Source organism: Mustela erminea, chromosome 6, assembly GCF_009829155.1.
Source record: "Mustela erminea isolate mMusErm1 chromosome 6, mMusErm1.Pri, whole genome shotgun sequence".
NCBI classification, from domain to species: Eukaryota; Metazoa; Chordata; class Mammalia; order Carnivora; family Mustelidae; genus Mustela; species Mustela erminea.
Genome location: NC_045619.1, coordinates 84,721,442 through 84,740,583, shown reverse-complemented (window position 1 = coordinate 84,740,583; position 19,142 = coordinate 84,721,442). Strand labels below are relative to the sequence as shown.

Genomic DNA, 19,142 nt, shown 5'->3' with positions numbered 1-19,142 from the left:
CCATGATTGGTCGCCTGCAGTCTTGGTCCCTCCCTGAAGGCCCTGAATCAGGTGCCAGGGTCTGAATGGGGGTGATGTTTTATTCTGGGATGTCACTGGACCAACTGGTGATCCGTGGGAATCCCCAGTTAATTTATAACTGATAGTCCCCACACACTCTTGGTCAAGAGAAAGAATGGGATTAGAGGGCTGGAACCTATCTCTCCTGAAGGCCTGGGGGCAGAGAACAGCTTCAGGCCCTGGTGTGTGTGTTTAGGGGAAGATAGGGAGGCTCTCCAAGCAAGGAGCATATAGGCATTTCAACTGGAACCCTCTTCTTGATCGCTTGTCCTAGTTGTTTCTGCTGGCTTCCTACACCCCACACCCCACCCCTCTTCTTTCCTCTCCTCTTCTCCTGGCTCTGCTTCCCTGGGCTGGGTATTCTGAGAACCTTCAGGTTCCAATGCAGCAGACAGGCAGGAACTCAGACAGTCAGGTGCTCCTGAGCTAGAATGGAAGCTCGGAGGGAGGTGCCTGGGTGGGTTAAGACTCTGCCTTCCTCTCATGTCATGATCTCAGGGTCCTGGGATCAAGTAACGCATTGGGCTCTCTGCTCGTCCGGGAGCCTGCTTCCCCCTCTCTCTCTGCCTGCCTCTCTGCCTACTTGTGATCTCTCTCTCTCTTTCTGTCAAATAAATAAATAAAATCTTAGGAAAAAAAAAAAAAAGAATGGAAGCTCAGAGGAAGTTGGACTTCAGTAGAAGCGGAATGTCTGGGTTCAGGGGGAGAGAAGTTTGGTGGTGAAACCAAGGAGCCAGCCCTGGCCCGTAGCAGCTGTGCGGTTTCAGTCCATAGGGTCCCTGCTATACACCGCCCTCTGGTGGCCGTCAAGATTAGTTCTTTTCCAGACCAAAGAAGAGAGAACTACAGACTGCAGGGATGAGTGGACTGCACCTGCGCGGAGGAGCCTTGTCTCAGGAGGCCTGAGATGGTGGGTGGGGCTTGGTAAGCTGCCCGGGCTGAGCCACAGGTGTTAAGAGCTGGTAAGGAGCCCACACGCCTCTCCTTGTGAAAACCCGTCGGAGCCTGGCATTTTTGCATCCTTCCTACCTGGTTTAGCTTTATGGCTCCCAGAAACTGGAGGTATACTTGTAGCCAGATTCTGTGCATCTCCCTCACCTTGTGACCCTGGAGTTCAATGTCTAGAGATAAAACCATACTTAGGCTTCCAGGAAGTGCTTGATAAAAGCAACAGGAAGCAGAGTAAGTTTACCTTAACTTTAGTGTCCTCCCATCCACCACTTCCTTCTGTCCCTACCAGGTACCTGTTGCCACCTCCCACCCCTCTTCTGATCTCACAGTCCAAGCTGTGGATCTTTCCCAGAGCATGGCCTGAAAGTCAGGAAGACCTGCAGATACCGACGCCTCCCCAGAAGGACTGTTGACAAGATCAGTGTCTGTGCCCAGTGTGGCCAAGGCACTCGGTCAAGGTTTTCTACACTCTGCTCCCATTTCTCACTGCCTTTGCTGTTTTCCGCTGCTTGTGTGCTTCTCTCCTCACCACTCCACTAGAAGCAGAATTTATCCATGGTTCCCAAATATTTGGGGGGGGTGTTGCCCCCATAATTGTTTGATTTCATAACACTCCTTCAGAAGGTGCTGTGTGAAAGAGTTGGGCTTGCTTTAGAACTAAAGAATAATTTAAAGTGATCTTGTTTTGAGAATTTACAGAGTATTTTGTGATTATCTCAGCAAGACCTCTCTGTGTCCTGGGAAACCAGACTTGAGAACCACCGCTTCAAGGTTCAGTTGACCTTTTTAACCCCCCCAAATCCAGACTCCCCCCCTGCCAGCCTCTCTTCAAGCCGGATTTACTGGACATCTACAGTGTAGCGCTGCATTAGGCATGAAAAACACACAAAATATTAAGAAAGAGCTCTCTCTGGGAGGAAAGGTATAAGATGTTTAACTACCAAAACAACACTGTTACTTAATCAGGGTGAACTGAATGGGTGGAAAATGTCATATTAGTACAGAGAAAGCCTTGTGGAGAAAGTAGGGCCTGGCTAGGATGTGGAGGCATGTAGGTGGAGGAGACCAGAGAGGGCATTCCAGGCAGAAGTAACGACATGAACAGGCACTTGGAATCTGGAATCTACCAAGCTGGCTAGAGTGGGAGATCTGGGAGTGTAACTATATGTAGCTCATATTTCTTGAGAATTTACTACATGTCAGACCCTGTGCTAGCTCTTCCCATGCATTCTCATTTCCTCCTTACGATAACCCTGTGGGACTGTATTACAGAAGAGGACACCGAGGCAAAGACAGGTTTAAGTCACTGGCTCAAGTGACCGCAGCTAGTAAGTGGGAGACCTGGAGCAGGAATAACAAGAAATAAGACTGCCTTGATGGAAAAGACCACATCTGAAAGGGCCTTAAGAAGTTTTTGACTCAGTGCATCTGGGTGGCTCAGTCGGTTAAATGTCTGAATCTTGGTTTTAGGGCTCAGGTCATGATCTCAGGGTTGCAGGATTGGGCCCCGTGTCGGGCTCTGAGCTCAGCGGGGAGTTTGCTGAAGATTCTCTCCCTCTCCCTCTGCCTCTCACTTGCTCTAAAATAAATAAATAAAAAGTTTTGGATTCTCCTTCCCTTCACTGAGTCACTAGTTAGTCCCAGCTTTTTGACAGCTATTTCTCATTTTCATTGGCTCTTCTTTCTCCTGCCTGGATCACTGCCTTCCTTAACTAAAGTTATCTAGCCAATAAAGGAAATCCTGCAGATTAGAGGAGAGGGGAGACCATACTTTGTTATGGATTAAATAGATGCTTCCCCCTCCAAATTCACATGGGCAAACCCTAATGCCTGTGTGACTTTTTTTTTTAAGATTTTATTTAGGGCGCCTGGGTGGCTCAGTGGGTTAAGCCGCTGCCTTCGGCTCAGGTCATGATCTCAGGGTCCTGGGATCGAGTCCCGCATCGGGCTCTCTGCTCAGCGGGGAGCCTGCTTCCTCCTCTCTCTCTGCCTGCCTCTCTGCCTACTTGTGTTCTCTCTCTGTCAAATAAATAAATAAAATCTTTAAAAAAAAAAAAGATTTTATTTGCAGAGATCACAAGTAGGCAGAGAGAGAAGGAGGGAAGCAGGCTCCCCGCTGAGCAGGGAGCCTGATGTGGGGCTTGATCCCAGGACCCTGAGACCATGACCCGAGCTGAAGCAGAGGCTTAACCCACTGAGCCACTCAGGTGCCCCTGTGTGACTGTTTTGGGAGGTGAGGCCCCTGTGTGACTGTTTTGGGAAGTAACTAAGGTCGAATGAAGTCCCAAGAGTAGGGCCGTGATCTGATAGGACTGGTGTCTTCCTAAGAAGAGACATCAGAAAGGTGCTTTCTCTCTTTGCATGCACCAAGGCAAGGCCATGCAAACACGTTGTGAGAAAGCAGCTATGGGCAGGCCAGGAAGAGAGTTCTCACCAGAAACCAAATTGGCCAGAACGTTGATCTTGAACTTTTCCAGCCTCCAAAATAGTGAGAAAATAAATGTTTGATGTCTAAGCCACCCAGTTGATGGTATTGTGTTATGACAGCTGTAGTGGACTAATCCAATCTTCCAGAGCTGTGTGAAGTAAAAAAAAAAAAAAATCCAGTGCCAAGATGGGGTCTTTATTTAGTGAATATAATGAACTCTGAAAAGTGAGCATTTCCGACCTAGAGCCTTTATCCCTGACGGTACCTGTGTGGTCTCTACTATTAGAGGAAGCCTTCTCTGGCTGGAAGACTGGAGCAGCTGTCTATGGGAAGAAGGCTATGGCTGGTTAGGGTATTTCCCTGTGGGATTGTGTGGGCAGTTAGCACATTCAGACTCTCCTCTCCTACCTGTTACTGTCTTTGTATGTGAATTGGTTGTTGTATGCACATGAACATCTCCCATTAGATGGGGGGATATCTTCAGGCAGATCTTACTGAGTTCCTACCTTGGGGAGAGGACGGTAAGGCAGGCATGGCTCTCACAGTTCACCTGGCAGGAAACAGTGGTCAGACGGTTGTTGAGTGTGGTGAAAGGTGAAGAGTGATGTTGAAGCTGAGACCTGAAAGATGGGTAAGAGTTGTTCAAGCAGAGGGAACAGCATCTTCAAAGGCCTGGAGTTGGGGAGCAAGAGTAAATTGAACATCAATTCAAGAGTATAGGAGCATCAGTAAGCTCAGTTTAGTGAAAGGAAGGCGTGATATACTTGAAAGATTTTCAGTTTTGTCCTGAAGGTGAAAAGCAACTGTAGGATTTGAAAGAGTTGGGAGTGGGAGTGGGAACCAAACTTGCATTTTAAAAAAGAAACTGGCAATTGGATGGCCTTTTGGGGTCATCTTTAATCCCTAAGTCAGTTGGTCCTCTTCTGTGCGTGTGAGCGTTGCAAGTTCTGATTGCAAGTAGAAAATGCTTCCATCCCCACATGGTGTGTTATGGGAGCAGACGGTGGGGGACAGCGTAGGGATGTTGGAGCAGGGCAGGATAAGATGGGGACAGATTTGAAGGCGATACCTCCAGCCCTGGCTTTGCTTCTCTCCGAAACCTAAACCCAAATTGTCTTCTCAGCTTCTCTCCTGGGGACCACATCACCTAAGAACATAGTTATTTGACTTCACACCACGTGGTGTCCAAACAGAAGAAGCTCTTGGAACTGGGAACTCTTATTCTGCTCTTCTCTTTTGCTTTCCAGCCATTCTCTTGGCAGAGTCTGGCTTAGTTTGGAGCTGATGGCCCTAAGCTGAGGCAGAGCTGCCACCCCAAGAGCCAGGCCTGGGCTGGACATTGCAGCTGCCCAGGAAACAGCTGGTTAAGCCCTCAGCAGCTGCAGCAGCTGGGATTCCACCCAACATTTGAGCTGGGATTAATCCCATTTCCTCCACACACATCCCTTCCCTGTTCTAGTCCCTGGCTAGTCTATAGTATATCTTGGAGGTTTTGAGGCTAAATGTCACAAGTCTGCCTGTGAACTAAGCTAGAGCCAAAGTCATCCACCTTCCTCTTAGAGGAAGCTGACCCAAAGCACCTTCGGACCAGCCCAGGAAGGAGGATGTGGGTCTCTGTCACACCCAACCTTCTTTCCCTCATTCTCTCTATTCTCTGATAAGTGGGCTAGGATGGATTATTCTTTGACTTGTCTGCTTTTCAATAACCGTTAGAATTGTCTAAAGAAGAAGGGGCTGCTTTGGTGGGATGAGGAGGTAGATGTCCTTTATCTTGGAAAAACTCTATAGCAAGACCTAGAAACTTGGTGGGAGTGTTGCAGGAGGATCAGACCTCATACAGGTGGTTGTCACTTTTCAGCCGCACTTGCTTCTCCCTTAACTGTGATTCTACAGTTGCGAACAATAGGGCTGTATATTCTACTTGGTGCTTTTGCACCAGCTGTGTGACCTTGAGGAAATCACTATGTAAGAGATGCCAGAGGCCACAATGAGGTACTTCCAAGTAGTTGGAAAGAAGGAGGTGCCCTGAGATTTGAACAAGGTGAATTAACACACAAAAGAACAAGGCATTTCCTCCCAGGCTCAGACATTTGACTCCCTCCGTCAACAAATATTTATTAGGCCTCTGCAAGTACTAATAGACATTTTACTATGCTAAATATTTAAAAAATATTTTTCTAGAGAAACAGACAGTCATTTGAATAGATTAAATTAATTTAATTAGGTTTTTAGCTTTGTGGAATGGCCTGATCAAGTTTGGATTTTAGAAAGATTTTTCTAGTTCCTGAGTGGAGAACAGACTAGAAGGGAGTTAGTGAGCCCAGGGAGGAAAGCAAAAGGAGAAAGGGTAGTGCAGTGGTGCAGATGAGAGATGATGCTGGGAGATAAAGAGATGGCAGTGGAGATGGAGAGAAGGGACAGTTGTAGGCAATATTTATATTTGCGGAATTGGTAGGAATTGGTAGTTCATAGGATGAAGTAGGGAGCAAAGAGTAAGGTGGAGGAGAAAAAGACTGCGTGATATTAGTGTATGTAAAATGAAAGAGAAGGGGGCACCTGGGTGGCTCAGTCAGTTGAGTGTCTGACTCTTGATTTCGGCTCAGGTCATGATCTCAGAGTCATGAGATCGAGCCTCTAGTCTGACTCCATGCTCAGCATGGAATCTGCTTAAGGTCCTCTCCTTCTGTCCCTCCCTTCCCCCGCTCACTCTCTCTCTCAAAATAAATAAATAAATCTTAAAAAAATAAAATGAAATAGATGAGAAAGAATAATTGATCAGCTAATATCACTCTATTAATCCAAAATGGAGTGTGGCAACATGAGTAACTCAGTCAATAAGAATAGTTACTATGTGCCCAGAATGATCTTGTTGAGAGAGGTACCCAACATAGTCATTGGTGGGGCAGGAATGGTTCTTCAGGCCTCCAGACGACTTTCTGAAATACCCCACTGAGAGAGTCCTAATTTTCTATTCATCAGGCAGCAATCTGGTACCTCACTAGAAAAGAGAGTACCCAGGGCGCCTGGGTGGCTCAGTGGGTTAAGCCTCTGCCTTCGGCTCGGGTCATGATCTCAGGGTCCTGGGATCGAGTCCTACATCGGGCTCTCTGCTCGGCAGAGAGCCTGCTTCTCCCTCTCTCTCTGCCTACTTGTGATCTGTCTCTCTCTGTGTCAAATAAATAAATAAAATCTTAAAAAAAAAAAGAAATAAAAGAGAGTACCCTAGATAGAGGACACAGGCATTCTGGGCAGTGGATAGAGAATGCGATGGATACACTGGTATGGGAGGACCCAGATCAGGAACTTGGGAATTACTGCAAGGCTTCCCTGGCATACAAATATTTGGAGGTGTCCTGAGCAAGTCCAGTTTGCAAATTGGCTGAGTATTCTTCCCAGTATCATCTTTCTCGGTGGTGTCGGGGAGGGAGCCCGCCCATCTGCCTTCCTCTGGGCATACCTCTCTAGCCGAACTGTGAATTCACTTTTTGACTAATAATGACAGTTATTATGATGGCGTTAATTCAGGGAGTGCCAACTCTTTCTTAATAGAATACTTCGTAATACTCTGTTAAGAAATACATATCACATACAGGATCACATCTACTTCTCACAACCGTTGTGCAAAAATAAGTATTCGATTCCAGAAGGATTTAAGCAGGTCACAGGGACCACTGGAGACCTGCGTTTTTGAGGCTAGGCAGCCAGAAAAAATGCCTCAAATCACTGAACCCAGCCGGTGGGGGCACTGTGGCAACTGCCACTGAACACTGGACACTGTAGCTTACAGCCCAATGCTGACTCTGCCACGGATGCTGGAGGGTGTTGCTGACACCACTGCCATGGGCCTCCGGGACCTCTATCTTTCTGCCAGCAGCCAGAAAGAATGGCAGACATCTGCTATCGTGAGAAACTGAGGCTCAGAGTAGTGAAGTAAATCGCTTAAGATCTCATAGGGAATAAGTTAAGATTTGACACCAGGTCTGGTTGACTGCAAGATCCATGTTCTTTCCACTATGTTCTGCTGCTGTGAACTACTTTATTTCTCCAGGCTGTTGCTTCTCAGCCTATAGTGTGGAGAAAATTGTGATACCAGGTCATCACCAAGATCCTCCAGCTCTAATAGGTAATGATTCAATTATTTTGCATATTGCTATTTATGGTCCCTGGATTGAGCAAGTTCCCCTGAGAGGACCTAAGTACTTCCCATTTTCCTGAAAGCGACTGGTATTTATCATCTCCATACTAGCAGAAGTCGAGTGTAGGTGCAGGAGTGAGAGGAGAACCAGACCTAGGGAACATGCAAGGAAGAGGCCTGCATGTATATCCTGGTTATTTTTCTGTGGAGTGCTAGAGACACACATCCTTCATTGGCCCATCAGCATGTGAATATCTGGAGGAGCCCCAAATATCAAATATATGTCAAAAATAAATGCATTAACTCAGTACTCTCTCTCCTTACCCCTGCTAAAACATTCCTGTTCTTCCCATGTCTTCTGATCCTGTTTATGGAATTGCCATCTTCCTTCTTTTCGTCTGCTTTAATCAGATCTTTAATTTCACAGCTTCTATCTGGAGTGCCTTCTCTATGAGTGTTCACTATTGTTTTTTTTTTTTTTTCCCCACTATTGTTTTGGTTGTTACCTGGTCCAGGCCATCATCTCCTTTCTGAGTATTGGCCTCCTAATAGAACTTCCACCTCCAGCCCCAACCTCTCTTGGTCCTACATCCTCTACATCATAAAGCCCAGCTTTCCTTGTGGTACTGCCTCTCCCCATTAGCCCACGAATGTAATGGCAAAGATCCCATCGCTCACTGCAGTGCTACTGAAGCCTTGTACTGTATTCATGATGATGTCCATAGTGTCTGTCCACCCCTATAAATGTTTACTACTCTTCTCAAATTCTGTTGGCTTTTCTTACTATCAGCTTTAGCTTCTGTGCAAGAATATTTGGGAAATCATAATTTTGACGTTATGACTATTGTTTTTCCCACCACACATTAAAAATTACATAACAGGGGTGCCTGGGTGGCTCAGTGGGTTAAAGCCTCTGCCTTCGGCTCAGGTTGTGATCCCGGGGTCCTGGGATTGAGCCCTGCATCGGGCTCTCTGCTCTGCTGGGAGCCTGCTTCCTCCTCTCTCTCTCTCTCTGCCTGCCTCTCCGCCTACTTGTGATCTCTGTCAAGTAAATGAATAAAATCTTCTAAAAAATTACATAACAAAACAAAATTTTAAAGTGTGTATGTTACATGAATCATCTTACATACCACTAGTGGTATATTTCAAGAATGCTGGATACTGAATAAAGGTCAAATTCTGGGGTGCCTGGGTGGCTCAGTCTTTAAGCATCTGTTTTCAGCTTGGGTCCTGATCCCGGGGTCCTGGGATCAAGCCCCACATCAGGCTCTCTGCTCAGCAGGAAGCCTGCTTCTCCCTCTCTTACTCCTCCTGCTTGTATTACCTCTTTCGGTGTCTCTCTCTTTGTCAGGTAAATAAATAAAATATTTTAAAAATACAAAATAAAGATAAAATTCTTTTTTTAAAAGATTTTATTTACTTATTTGACAAAAGACAGAATCACAAGAGGGAGAGAGAGAGAGGGAAGCAGGCTCCCTGCTGAACAGAGAGCCTGATGCGGGGCTCTATCCCAGGACCCTGAGATCATGACTTGAGCCGAAGGCAGAGGCTTAACCCACTGACCTACCCAGGCGCCCCAAAGATCAAATTCTTTTTAGTTAACTTTACCCACAACGTGGGGCTTAAGCTCATGACCTCTCAGATCAGGAGCTGTACGCTGTACCCACTGAGCCAGGCAGGCACCCCAAATCAAATTTTTTTTTTCTTGGAGAGAGAGAAAGTGTGTGCAGGTGGGTGAGGGACGGGCAGAGGGAGAGAGAGAATCTTAAGCAGACTCCATGCCATGCCCAGCATGGAGTCACATGTGAGGCTCCATCCCACAACCCTGAGATCATGACCTGAGCTAAAATCAAGAGTCAGATGCTTAACCAACTGGGCCACCCAGGCACTCTCCCAAATCAAATTTTTAAACCTGGCATTCAAAGGCCTCCCTGATTTGATCCCAAAATCTAATTTCCAGGGTTAATTTCTACATAGCCCATACACAAAGATCTGCAGGGTCCACTCTGTATTTCCAGACACAGTATTCCCTTAACTTTTTGTTTTTTTCTCTAGGGCTTTCTCAAGCTCTAAGGTCTGGCTTAATTGTCAAGTACCAGGTGAAATCTCTGATCTTTCCAGACAGAATCAAGCCCCTTCCTTCTGTGTTCCTTTCCCTCTCTCCCTCCCTCCCTTCCTTTCTTCTCTTCCTCCTTCCTTTTCTTCCTTCTTTCCTTTCCTCCCTCTTCTCTTCCTTATTTTCTCTCTTTTTCTTGAGAATGGTTTCTTTCTCTATACTTTTCGCTACTCATACTGCGATGTGAGACTTAATGTAATTTTGCCTCTAGTCTTTTACTTGATCATTTTCCCTCCATAACATTCAGAGGTACATCATTCAGAGTCTTGGGGAAAACAGACTGCACACTCAAATGCGGGAACTGAGAAAAATAAAACAAAAGAGCTGTTCACACTGTTCATAAAGTTGTGGGTAGGGTTAAAGAATATCTTCCAGAGTGGTGAAACGTTGAGTCTGGGATCATTGAGGAACAAAATAAGTGGTAACCCCTAAACCTGAAGGGACCAGGGAAGAAGGGTTACAAGAACCCAGAGAGAGAGCTGTAAGTAGCTGTATTTGAAGTAATGGGTCTGTGGCCTCTGGTAATCACAGAAGTGAGTCCAAGAGACATAACAGAAGAGTTTCCAATTCAACCCACAGAGTCGGGAGAAATAATACATTGTTTTTTTTAACCACCAAGTTTTTGTCATCATTGTTGTTTTTAAGTAATCTCTATGCCCAGCGTGGGGCTCAAACTCATGTTCTTGATACCCCAAGTTGCATGCTCTACAGACTGAGCCAGCCAGGTATCCCTGGAACCCATATATTTAATAAAGTTATTTATTTATTTTAGAGAGTGAGAGCACAAGAAGGGGGAGGGGTAGAAGGAGATAGCAAGGGAGAGAGAATCTCCAGCACACTCCCCACTAAGCGAAGAGCCTGACACAGGGCTCGATCCCAGGACCCCAAGATCACGACCTGAGGTGAAACCAAGAGTTGATCACTTAACCAATTGAGCCACCCAGCTGCCCCAAAACCCATACTTTTGATACAAACAGAGTAAAAATGTTTTCACTTTTCATAGAGATACTTAAAACAATTTTCTGGGAGTATTTAATCTTTATTTTATTTCAGTTGTTTGAGACATAGCAAGGTATATGATGCTGTCACTAGAAATTTTATTCCAAGCCCATTTTCCTGCCATTAGGATAGTTTACCTTCGGGATGCCTGGCTCAGTCAGTCGAGCATCTGTCTCTGACTTAGGTCATGACCCCAGAGTTCTGGGATCGAGTCCCACGTCAGGCTTGGTGGGGAGCCTGCTTCTCCCTCTGCCTGCCTCTTTCCTCTACTTGTGTGCATATGCGCGCTTTCTCTCTCTCTCTCTCTGACCAAAAAAAAAAAAAAAAGTGGTTTACTTTCTTGAGTTGATCCTGTATTGGTGATCTGTGATATCTACAAAGTAACCATTTATGCATTAATCTTTAAGGGGATTGATATTTAATAAACAAATATCTTGTTCCTGAGGTGTGCAGGTCTTATAGATTTGGCTCACTGAACATTTATTCTTAATCACCTCTCTTTTGCCTTCCTTTACTATAAAGGGTAGAAAAGAAAATGCTAAAATTTCCAGGCTCCCTTGCAGCTAGAGATAGCCATTCAATAGCTTGGTTTAAGGAGATGGAGGTGAAAATCTGCTGTGAGATCTTCTCCTCTTGTATAAAAAGAAGAAGACACAAGAGGAGAAAACCCTTTGTCTTAGGCCTTTTGTTTTCCTCCTGATTGAAAACAAGAGAATTTGAGAATGATTTAATAAAGAGATTATTTACAAAGGTATAGGGAAACCACAGGGGTACAGTAGTATTATTGGGGTGAGTATCAGAGAAGCTGTTACCAAAGCAGGCCTGAAGGGGAGGGAGCAACTAGAAACAGCACGAGAGAAGTGTATGCGTTGGGGGGGTGTGTGTAGAGGGAGTGACTTGAGAGGTTCTAGGACCTTCAGTGGGGTCACAGATACTCTCCCCACTCCATCTGACCTTCTGTGAGGGCTTCCCTTAGGCTGAATTCTGCTGAGATCCAGGGGGCCAGGTGTGTCTCCTGGAAACAAATCTGGGTGAAAAAGAATAGAGACTCTTTTTTAATAAGATTTTATTTATTTATTTGACAGAGAGAAACAGCCAGAGAGGGAACACAGCAAGGGGGAGAGAGAAGCAGGCTTCCCACCAAGCAGGGAGCCCATTGGAAGGTCCGATCCCAGGACTCTGGGATCATGACCTGAGCCTCAGGCAGACGCTTAACAACTGAGCCACCCAGGTGCCCCAAGAATAGAGAGTTAATCTGGAAAGACAAACAGCATAAAAGGCATCTCACTTATCTTTATATCCATGCTGTATGACACATGGTGAGACTATCTGGTACAAAATAGGAGGTGAACAAATTTTTACTGAGTTTCACTGAATCTAGTTCTTTGTTCTACCCTGCAGTGCCTTTAAGACCCAATCTGGGGGGCGCCTGGGTGGCTCAGTGGGTTAAGCCGCTGCCTTCGGCTCAGGTCATGATCTCAGGGTCCTGGGATCGAGTCCCGCATCGGGCTCTCTGCTCAGCAGGGAGCCTGCTTCCCTCTCTCTCTCTCTCTGCCTGCCTTTCCATCTACTTGTGATCTCTCTCTGTCAAATAAATAAATAAAATCTTAAAAAAAAAAAAAAAGACCCAATCTGGAATCTCCACCAACCTCCACTTAGGCCAAATAATTCAACATAAAATTGCTGGTCTGCAAGGAACTTCCTTTACCCAGTCAAGAAACTATTTAGGTTCCTTTCTGAGGCCAGAGTAAGTGGCTCTTTGAAACAATTCTTGTAGATCTGGATTTCCTAAAGTATTAGACAGTTCCACAGTTATACAAAGTGTGTCCTCCAGTATAATCTTTTTTTTATTACTTTTTAAAGACTTTATTTATTTGGCAGACAGAGATCACAAGTAGGCAGAGAGGCAGGCAGAGAGAGAGGAAGGGAAGCAGGTTCCCTGCTGAGCAGAGAGCCTAACTCGGGGCTCTATCCCAGGACCCTCGGATCATGACCTGAGCTGAAGGCAGAAGCTTTAACCCACTGAGCCACCCAGGCACTCCCCTCCAGTACAATCTAACTACTGCATACCCACTTCATCAGGCCCTTCCAGAAGAACTACCTTCTGTGTGCTATCGATATGGCCAAATCTCAGTTTCCACATCTGTAAGATAAGGGTGAAAATAGCTACCCATCATTCAAGCCTCAGGTACAAATGTCACCTCCTCAGGATTTCTAGGATATCATATAAAATAAGAGGAATACTACACCCCATTACTCCTTAGCCTGTTAACACCTTGTTTTTCCTCCCACTGCAGTTATTATTTTTCTACCGCAGCTTATTTATTATTTATTTGTAGATTGTTGGTCTTGTCCCAAAATAATACTTGATCCTTATGAGCAAATGACCCTGTCTGTGTTGCTTGCTGTTCTATTCCCAGCATCTAGAAAGGTGCATGGGATATGATGACTGTTTGATAAATATTTGTTAATGAATGGATATATAACACCAATTACCAACTTTAGGGCTGTTGTGAATATTAAGTGAGATAACAATAAAATGCACCTGGCACCAAGCAGAGCTCCATAAACCTAGCTGTTTTCTTTCTTCTTTTTCCCTCCCTCACCTCCTATATCCAATCCTTTAGCAAGTCAGATTGACCTCAGCCTCAAAATGCAACCAGAATTCTCCACTTAATTCATCTCTACCACGCTAGTCAAGCCTGCTTCGCCTTTCACCTGGACTACAAGTAAGTCTCCCAACTAATCTTCTTCCCCTCTTGCTCCTGTTCGCCTCATTTCTTCACAATTAGAAAGATTCATTTATTTATTTTTAACCAGGGAAATCTTTTTTCTTTTTTTTAAAAAAAGATTTTATTTATTTATTTGTTAGAGAGAGAGAGAGCGAGAGCGAGCTCACAAGCAGGCAGAATGGCAGGCAGAGGCAGAAGCAGGCTCCCCGCTAAGCAAGGAGCCTGATGCGGGACTGGATCCCAGGACTCTGGGATCGTGACCCGAGCGGAAGGCAGCAGCTTAACCGGCTGAGCCACCCAGGCATCCCTCAACCAGGGAAATATATTTTTTTTTAAAGATTTTATTTATTTATTTCACAGAGAGAGATCACAAGTAGACAGAGAGGCAGAGAGGCAGGCAGAGAGAGAGAGAGGGAAGCAGGCTCCCTGCTGAGCAGAGAACCCGATGTGGGACTCGATCCCAGGACCCTGAGATCGTGACCTGAGCCGAAGGCAGCGGCTTAACCCACTGAGCCACCCAGGCACCCGCAGGGAAATATTTTCGAAACACAATTCAGATATCCAGATCATCATCTGCTTTCTGGGTACCTAAACTTCTTTACATGGCCGGGACCCTGCCATCCTCTTAGATTTCACCTGCTTTAGGTTGATGCACACACTCTCTATCCCTCCCATTCTCCTGGAATTTAACAAATTTATTTTCATTGTAGCACCCATAGCGCTAATGGTTTCTTCTGTCAGAATTTTGTTCTCGCTGGCTCCTTATTGTCTTTCGGACCTCAGTTTAAATAGGGATTCCTTGAGAGGATTTATTACTAATCTAATGTGGCCATTTTTTATTATACGACCTTTTTTTTTTTTTTAAAGATTTTATTTATTTGACAGAGATCACAAGCAGGCAGAGAGGCAGGCATAGAGAGGGAAGCAGGCTCCCTGCTGAGCAGAGAGCCCGATGTGGGGCTCCATCCCAGCACCCTGGGGCCATGACCTGAGCTGAAAGCAGAGGCTTTAACTCACTGAGTCACCCAGGTGCCCCTTATACTACCTTTTATAGCACTTAATACTATCTAATATTTCCTTAATTATATGTTTGTTTCTTCAGACTAGGCTTAAAGCATTGTGAGCAGAGAGCCGTCTGTCATGTTCTTCGCTCTATCCCCAAAGCTAGAACAATGCCTGAAACATATAGTATATGCATAATAAATATTTGTTGAATAAATGAATGCATTGATTATTAGGATGACTATAAAACTTTAGACGACCTGGCCACAAATCCTAACAACTTTCTCAAGAATAAGAATCGCATTTCCGAAGATCCTGGTAAACTATGGAAATTGACGATAAAAGATCTGGGGCCAAAGTCTAGGGGAAGCAGAGGTAGTCTATTGGAATTTGGGGCCCTTTTTTCCCCCTATCCCAGCACCTCAGAGACCTTGCAAAAGGGAAGCCTAGAATCTTCTGAGAAGAAATTCCAACCGAGCCACAACGGGTATTTTTCCATTTTTCAATTCTTAGCGGCCACTTCTGCTAGGTTGAAAATGCGCAAACACCTCTAGGACCCCGGGTTCCTTTCTGTTTCTTTATGAATGAACCGGCTCTAGTCTGCGCAGGCGCAGCTCCTGGTTCTCCGGCTCCACGTGAGGCCCACCCTTCCCTCCCGCTGGCGGCCCCGCCCTTATCCTTTCTAATGAACCAATGGCAAGCGACCTGGGAGGCGGAGCCCGGAGCGGCGCGGCACTGTAGATCCCTCATCGCCAGACTCCCTCGCGTTAGTCTTGCTGTGTTGTGATCACGTGGCCAGCTCCGGGCGCGGCGCTTGTTTTGGTTTCCCTCTAGCTTGTCCCTGGCAGCTTCAGGGTGAGCGACTTTACTGTGCCGGTTGCTGCGCCTGTCTTACACTCAGATCTCCTCTTCTTAGGGCTCTTTCAGCCCGCGGTTCGGCAAGCCCCTCGGGGCCGGTTACTGCCATGCCGCTAGTTCGCTACAGGAAGGTGGTCATCCTCGGGTACCGCTCTGTAGGTGAGTCTCCGCCTTGGGGAGAGCACGAACGCACCGCGGCTTTGTGGCCAGAGGAGGCGCGCTGTCGCGGGAACACGACCCGGAGAGGAATGGTGGCATCGTTAGAACGGGGTTGTAGGACGAGGATTGAAAGGATGGAGGAGGAAAGCCTGGGGTGGTGGTAGTGTGTGGAGGGCTGCAGGAAGTAGGAGCATGTAAGGGTTAACGTGGGCTTGGTTGCAGGAACACCAGAGTGGCCCCCAGTGTTACCTTGGAAGGGGTGGGGATGGGGTCAGGCTTTGATGGCGGGGGTGCGGTCTGTGTGGATGGCAAGTCTCAGGTGTCCGGGTGCGGGGCAGACCTGATCCTAGGGGAATCTCGGATCTTCCTAGGGGTGGGTGGGGAAAGGCAGCGGGAAAGGCTTCCTGCGGCGCTACTGAATGCATCCGGTGGCCAGGGTGCAGAGACCCAAGGCGAAAAGAGGGTGAGGGTAGGCTAAGGAAAAATATTGCATGGCACCCACAGGCTAGGGTGCTAATTTGGGGTCCTCTTTAGTCCTGGGCCACAGCCCGAAAGGACAGAGGATGTAAATGTGGACGGATGATTTGGATACAACTACCACTGCTTCCCACAGGGAAGACATCTTTGGCACATCAGTTTGTGGAGGGCGAGTTCCTGGAAGGCTATGATCCTACAGTGGAGAACAGTGAGTAGATTTCTCCCCTAGGGGTGGGGCAGGGAGGTCTTTGTTGCCCCATCCAATTCCGTAATTTGGGATTTTCCTGGTGCCAAGGGGCTGATTTAATTAGCCATTAAATCTAATCTCTTCTCTAGCAATCCTGTTCTCTTAGTTGAGCTAGAGTGTGGATTTTGCAGGATACTGCATCCAGGATGGTGTAGACCAGACAATAAGAACCTTAACGTTGTCTCTCCAGCTGCCTGGAGAGCTCCCTGGACCTTGTCCATCTCTCTATCACCTCTAGGGTTAAGAACGGATCGGGGCACACATTGCTAGCCCTACAAGGCACCTCACAGTCAAGTTTTCTTTTCTTTTCAGCTTACAGCAAGATAGTGACTCTTGGCAAAGATGAGTTTCACCTACACCTGGTGGACACAGCAGGGCAGGTACCAGTTTGGGGCAGGGTAATCTAAATGTGGCAGTTCAATCTTGGGAGATGAGGTCTGCTTGCCTCTGTGGCTCATCTGTAAAGTGGTATTAAAAGAAAAGTGTTTTAGCAGCTGGTAGTATTCAATCCACATTGGAGCTACTCTGTAAATACTTGTTGAATAGAAATGACTGGAGTAGGGAGCGCCCCAGGGAGGGTCCCCAGGATGCAACCCACCGACCTTTGCCATCTGAGTGTTGTGTATCTAGGTGTTGATGTTTCTGTTTCTTGTCAGGATGAGTACAGCATTCTGCCCTATTCATTCATCATTGGGGTCCATGGTTATGTGCTTGTGTATTCTGTCACCTCTCTGCATAGGTAAGTGACCAAGGTTATGAGAGGGGGCTCTCCCAGAGGGCTGTCCTTCTGGGCTGTCCCCGAGTAAGTTTATAGCTCCATTTCTTATGTTTAAAGCTTCCAAGTCATTGAGAGTCTGTACCAAAAGCTACATGAAGGCCATGGCAAAACTCGGTAAGCGGCCCTGGGAGATTGAAACCTAGTATGGATGTGAGGGGACGGAAGAGAGTGGAGAGTCCAAGTGAGGGAGGAGGCCAGGACAGATCCTGTCTGATCTTCTGGGGGAGTTGTCCAGCCATGATGTGAAGGAAGTTGGGTTCCATGGGGAGTGGGAGGGGATCCAGTAGTAACTGTTATTTCTTCACAGGCTGCCGGTGGTGCTAGTGGGGAACAAGGCAGATCTCTCTCCAGACAGGTACAGAGATCTCTATAGCTCAAGGCAAAGGAAAGTGAGATGGTCTAGCAATCAGTCAGGCTGTAGTCCTGGCTCTGCCATGGACTTGAACAAATCATTTCACCTCTTTTCATTTCTAACTCGAAATTTAAGATGAGATACCCCCTCTATTGCAAAAGCTATAATTTCAAATTTCCAGTCTCAGTCCTAGGTTTCTGAGGTCTCCTTTATTTTTCTCCTTCCCCAACCCATCTCTCAGACCTTAGAAGACAGATGGGTCAGAAGTCTAGATTCTAGGGATGCCTGGGTGGCTCAGTGGGTTAAGCCACTGCCTTTGGCTCAGGTCATGATCCAAGGGTCCTGGGATCGAGTCCCGAATCGGACTCCTTGCTCAGCGGGGAGCCTGTTTCTCTCTCTGCTTCTGCCTGCCTTTCTGCCTGCTTGTGTGTACTCGCTTGCTCTCTCCCTCTCTCTGGCAAATAAATTAAAAAAAAAAAAAAAGAAGTCTAGATTCTATAATGATTTTGCAGAGAACCTGGAGACATTGCTATCTTCCATCTTCATGTTCCAAATTTGCTTCTAGGGAGGTCCAGGCAGTTGAAGGGAAGAAGCTGGCAGAGTCCTGGGGTGCGACGTTTATGGAGTCATCTGCTCGAGAGAACCAGGTGTTTGGCCTGAAGATTATGGGCAAAATCAGGGTAGCGGTGTTTTTCTTATGGCACTGCTTGGTGGTGAGGATGGTGGGGGAGTGGGGTATACACCTCAGAGCTGAGTTGTATTAGCAATGAACTGATTTTTTTTTTTTTTTTTGCCGTGAATCTCTGTCCCTTGCAGCTGACTCGAGGCATCTTTACCAAAGTCATCCAGGAGATTGCCCGGGTGGAGAATTCCTATGGGCAAGAACGCCGCTGCCAGCTCATGTGAGCCCTCAGGCATTGGGTTGCTGCCTTGATTCTGCCCCTGGCACTTGCCAGGCTCCAATGGGTGTAGGCCCTTAGGACTTCACGGGTATGGTTGCCAGCTGTGTCCCCAGTCCTCTGAGGTCACACAGTGTGGTACCCTCATGTTTGCACACTTTTACAGGCTCCAGTGGCCTGGTTGTCAATGTTTACAATGGGCCAAGGATGTCTCATAGGCTCTGGCCTCTAGTCCTCTGTTTTTGCTAAATGAATTGTTACAACCTGCGGGGTTGCACTGTGAGTCCTAAGCATTGTTTATTTAGGACCCACTCTTCTGTGCAGGTTTTGGGTGTTGGCTGGGTGAAGGGAGCTTGGGATTCCTAAAGTGGAGCAGGCTCCCTAGGGTTACCATGTATATATGCAAATAAACTGAGAAATCTTTTTGTCGTTGGCTTCTCTGTATGTGGGGAGAGCTCAGGGCCAATATCTCCTTTTCCAAGGAGTGGGGACTGTGACTTCTGGTGGGGAGTCAGGGCTAACGCTTTCCTCCTACTTCATTCCTATTCCTTACTCCTCACTCATTCGGGAGGACCATTACCCTAAGACTTACTACTTAGCTTTTTTCACCTTTCTTTTCTGCTGAATTCTGCTCTACAGGTACCAGTTGGCAGTCACTCCCATCCAAGATTGCAGACTCTCAAGATCCCCTTAACTACAGAAACACCACCCTCTAGTGGCCAGCTGCCACATGCTGACCTAGCTTCCCTCCTGGGGCCTTGACATTGATTGGCTGGCCCTCAGAGAGAGGCTAAGGTTTAGGGAGGAAGGAAGCCCCTCATCCTAGTGATGTAATAGAAAAGGAGCATAGAGGCAGGGACTGAAGTGTTGGTGAAGATTTTGGCTTTCTAAGAGAGTTGAGTAAAGTAAGAAATAATGCTCCCGGTGTATATCCATCCTTCTGCTCCCC

At 46.6% G+C, this 19,142-nt stretch overlaps 1 protein-coding gene across 4 annotated transcripts; it reads left to right on the top strand.

The window, feature by feature from the left end:
• Nucleotides 1-15,158: 15,158 nt before the first annotated feature.
• On the top strand, nt 15,159-18,632 carry RHEBL1 (RHEB like 1). Of its 4 annotated transcripts, none has more exons than XM_032348076.1 (8): nt 15,159-15,440; nt 16,054-16,125; nt 16,477-16,544; nt 16,821-16,903; nt 17,000-17,056; nt 17,250-17,297; nt 17,860-17,974; nt 18,111-18,632. In XM_032348076.1, exons 1-8 carry the CDS (start codon nt 15,389-15,391, stop codon nt 18,198-18,200), a joined length of 585 nt encoding a protein of 194 aa, XP_032203967.1. In that variant the 5' UTR covers nt 15,159-15,388; the 3' UTR covers nt 18,201-18,632. The 4 variants fall into 4 exon arrangements, with proteins under 4 accessions (XP_032203967.1, XP_032203970.1, XP_032203968.1 ...); XM_032348079.1 differs by having other exon boundaries at nt 15,161-15,440; nt 17,860-17,941; XM_032348077.1 differs by having other exon boundaries at nt 15,353-15,440; nt 15,975-16,125.
• Nucleotides 18,633-19,142: the final 510 nt, after the last annotated feature.

Coding starts and splice junctions, on each gene's coding strand:
- RHEBL1 (XM_032348076.1), top strand. CDS start 15,389: ATGCCGCTAGTTCGCTACAGGAAGGTGGTCATCCTCGGGTACCGCTCT. Junction 15,441..16,053: donor CCTCGGGTACCGCTCTGTAG/GTGAGTCTCCGC, acceptor TGCTTCCCACAG/GGAAGACATCTTTGGCACAT. Junction 17,057..17,249: donor GAAGGCCATGGCAAAACTCG/GTAAGCGGCCCT, acceptor ATTTCTTCACAG/GCTGCCGGTGGTGCTAGTGG.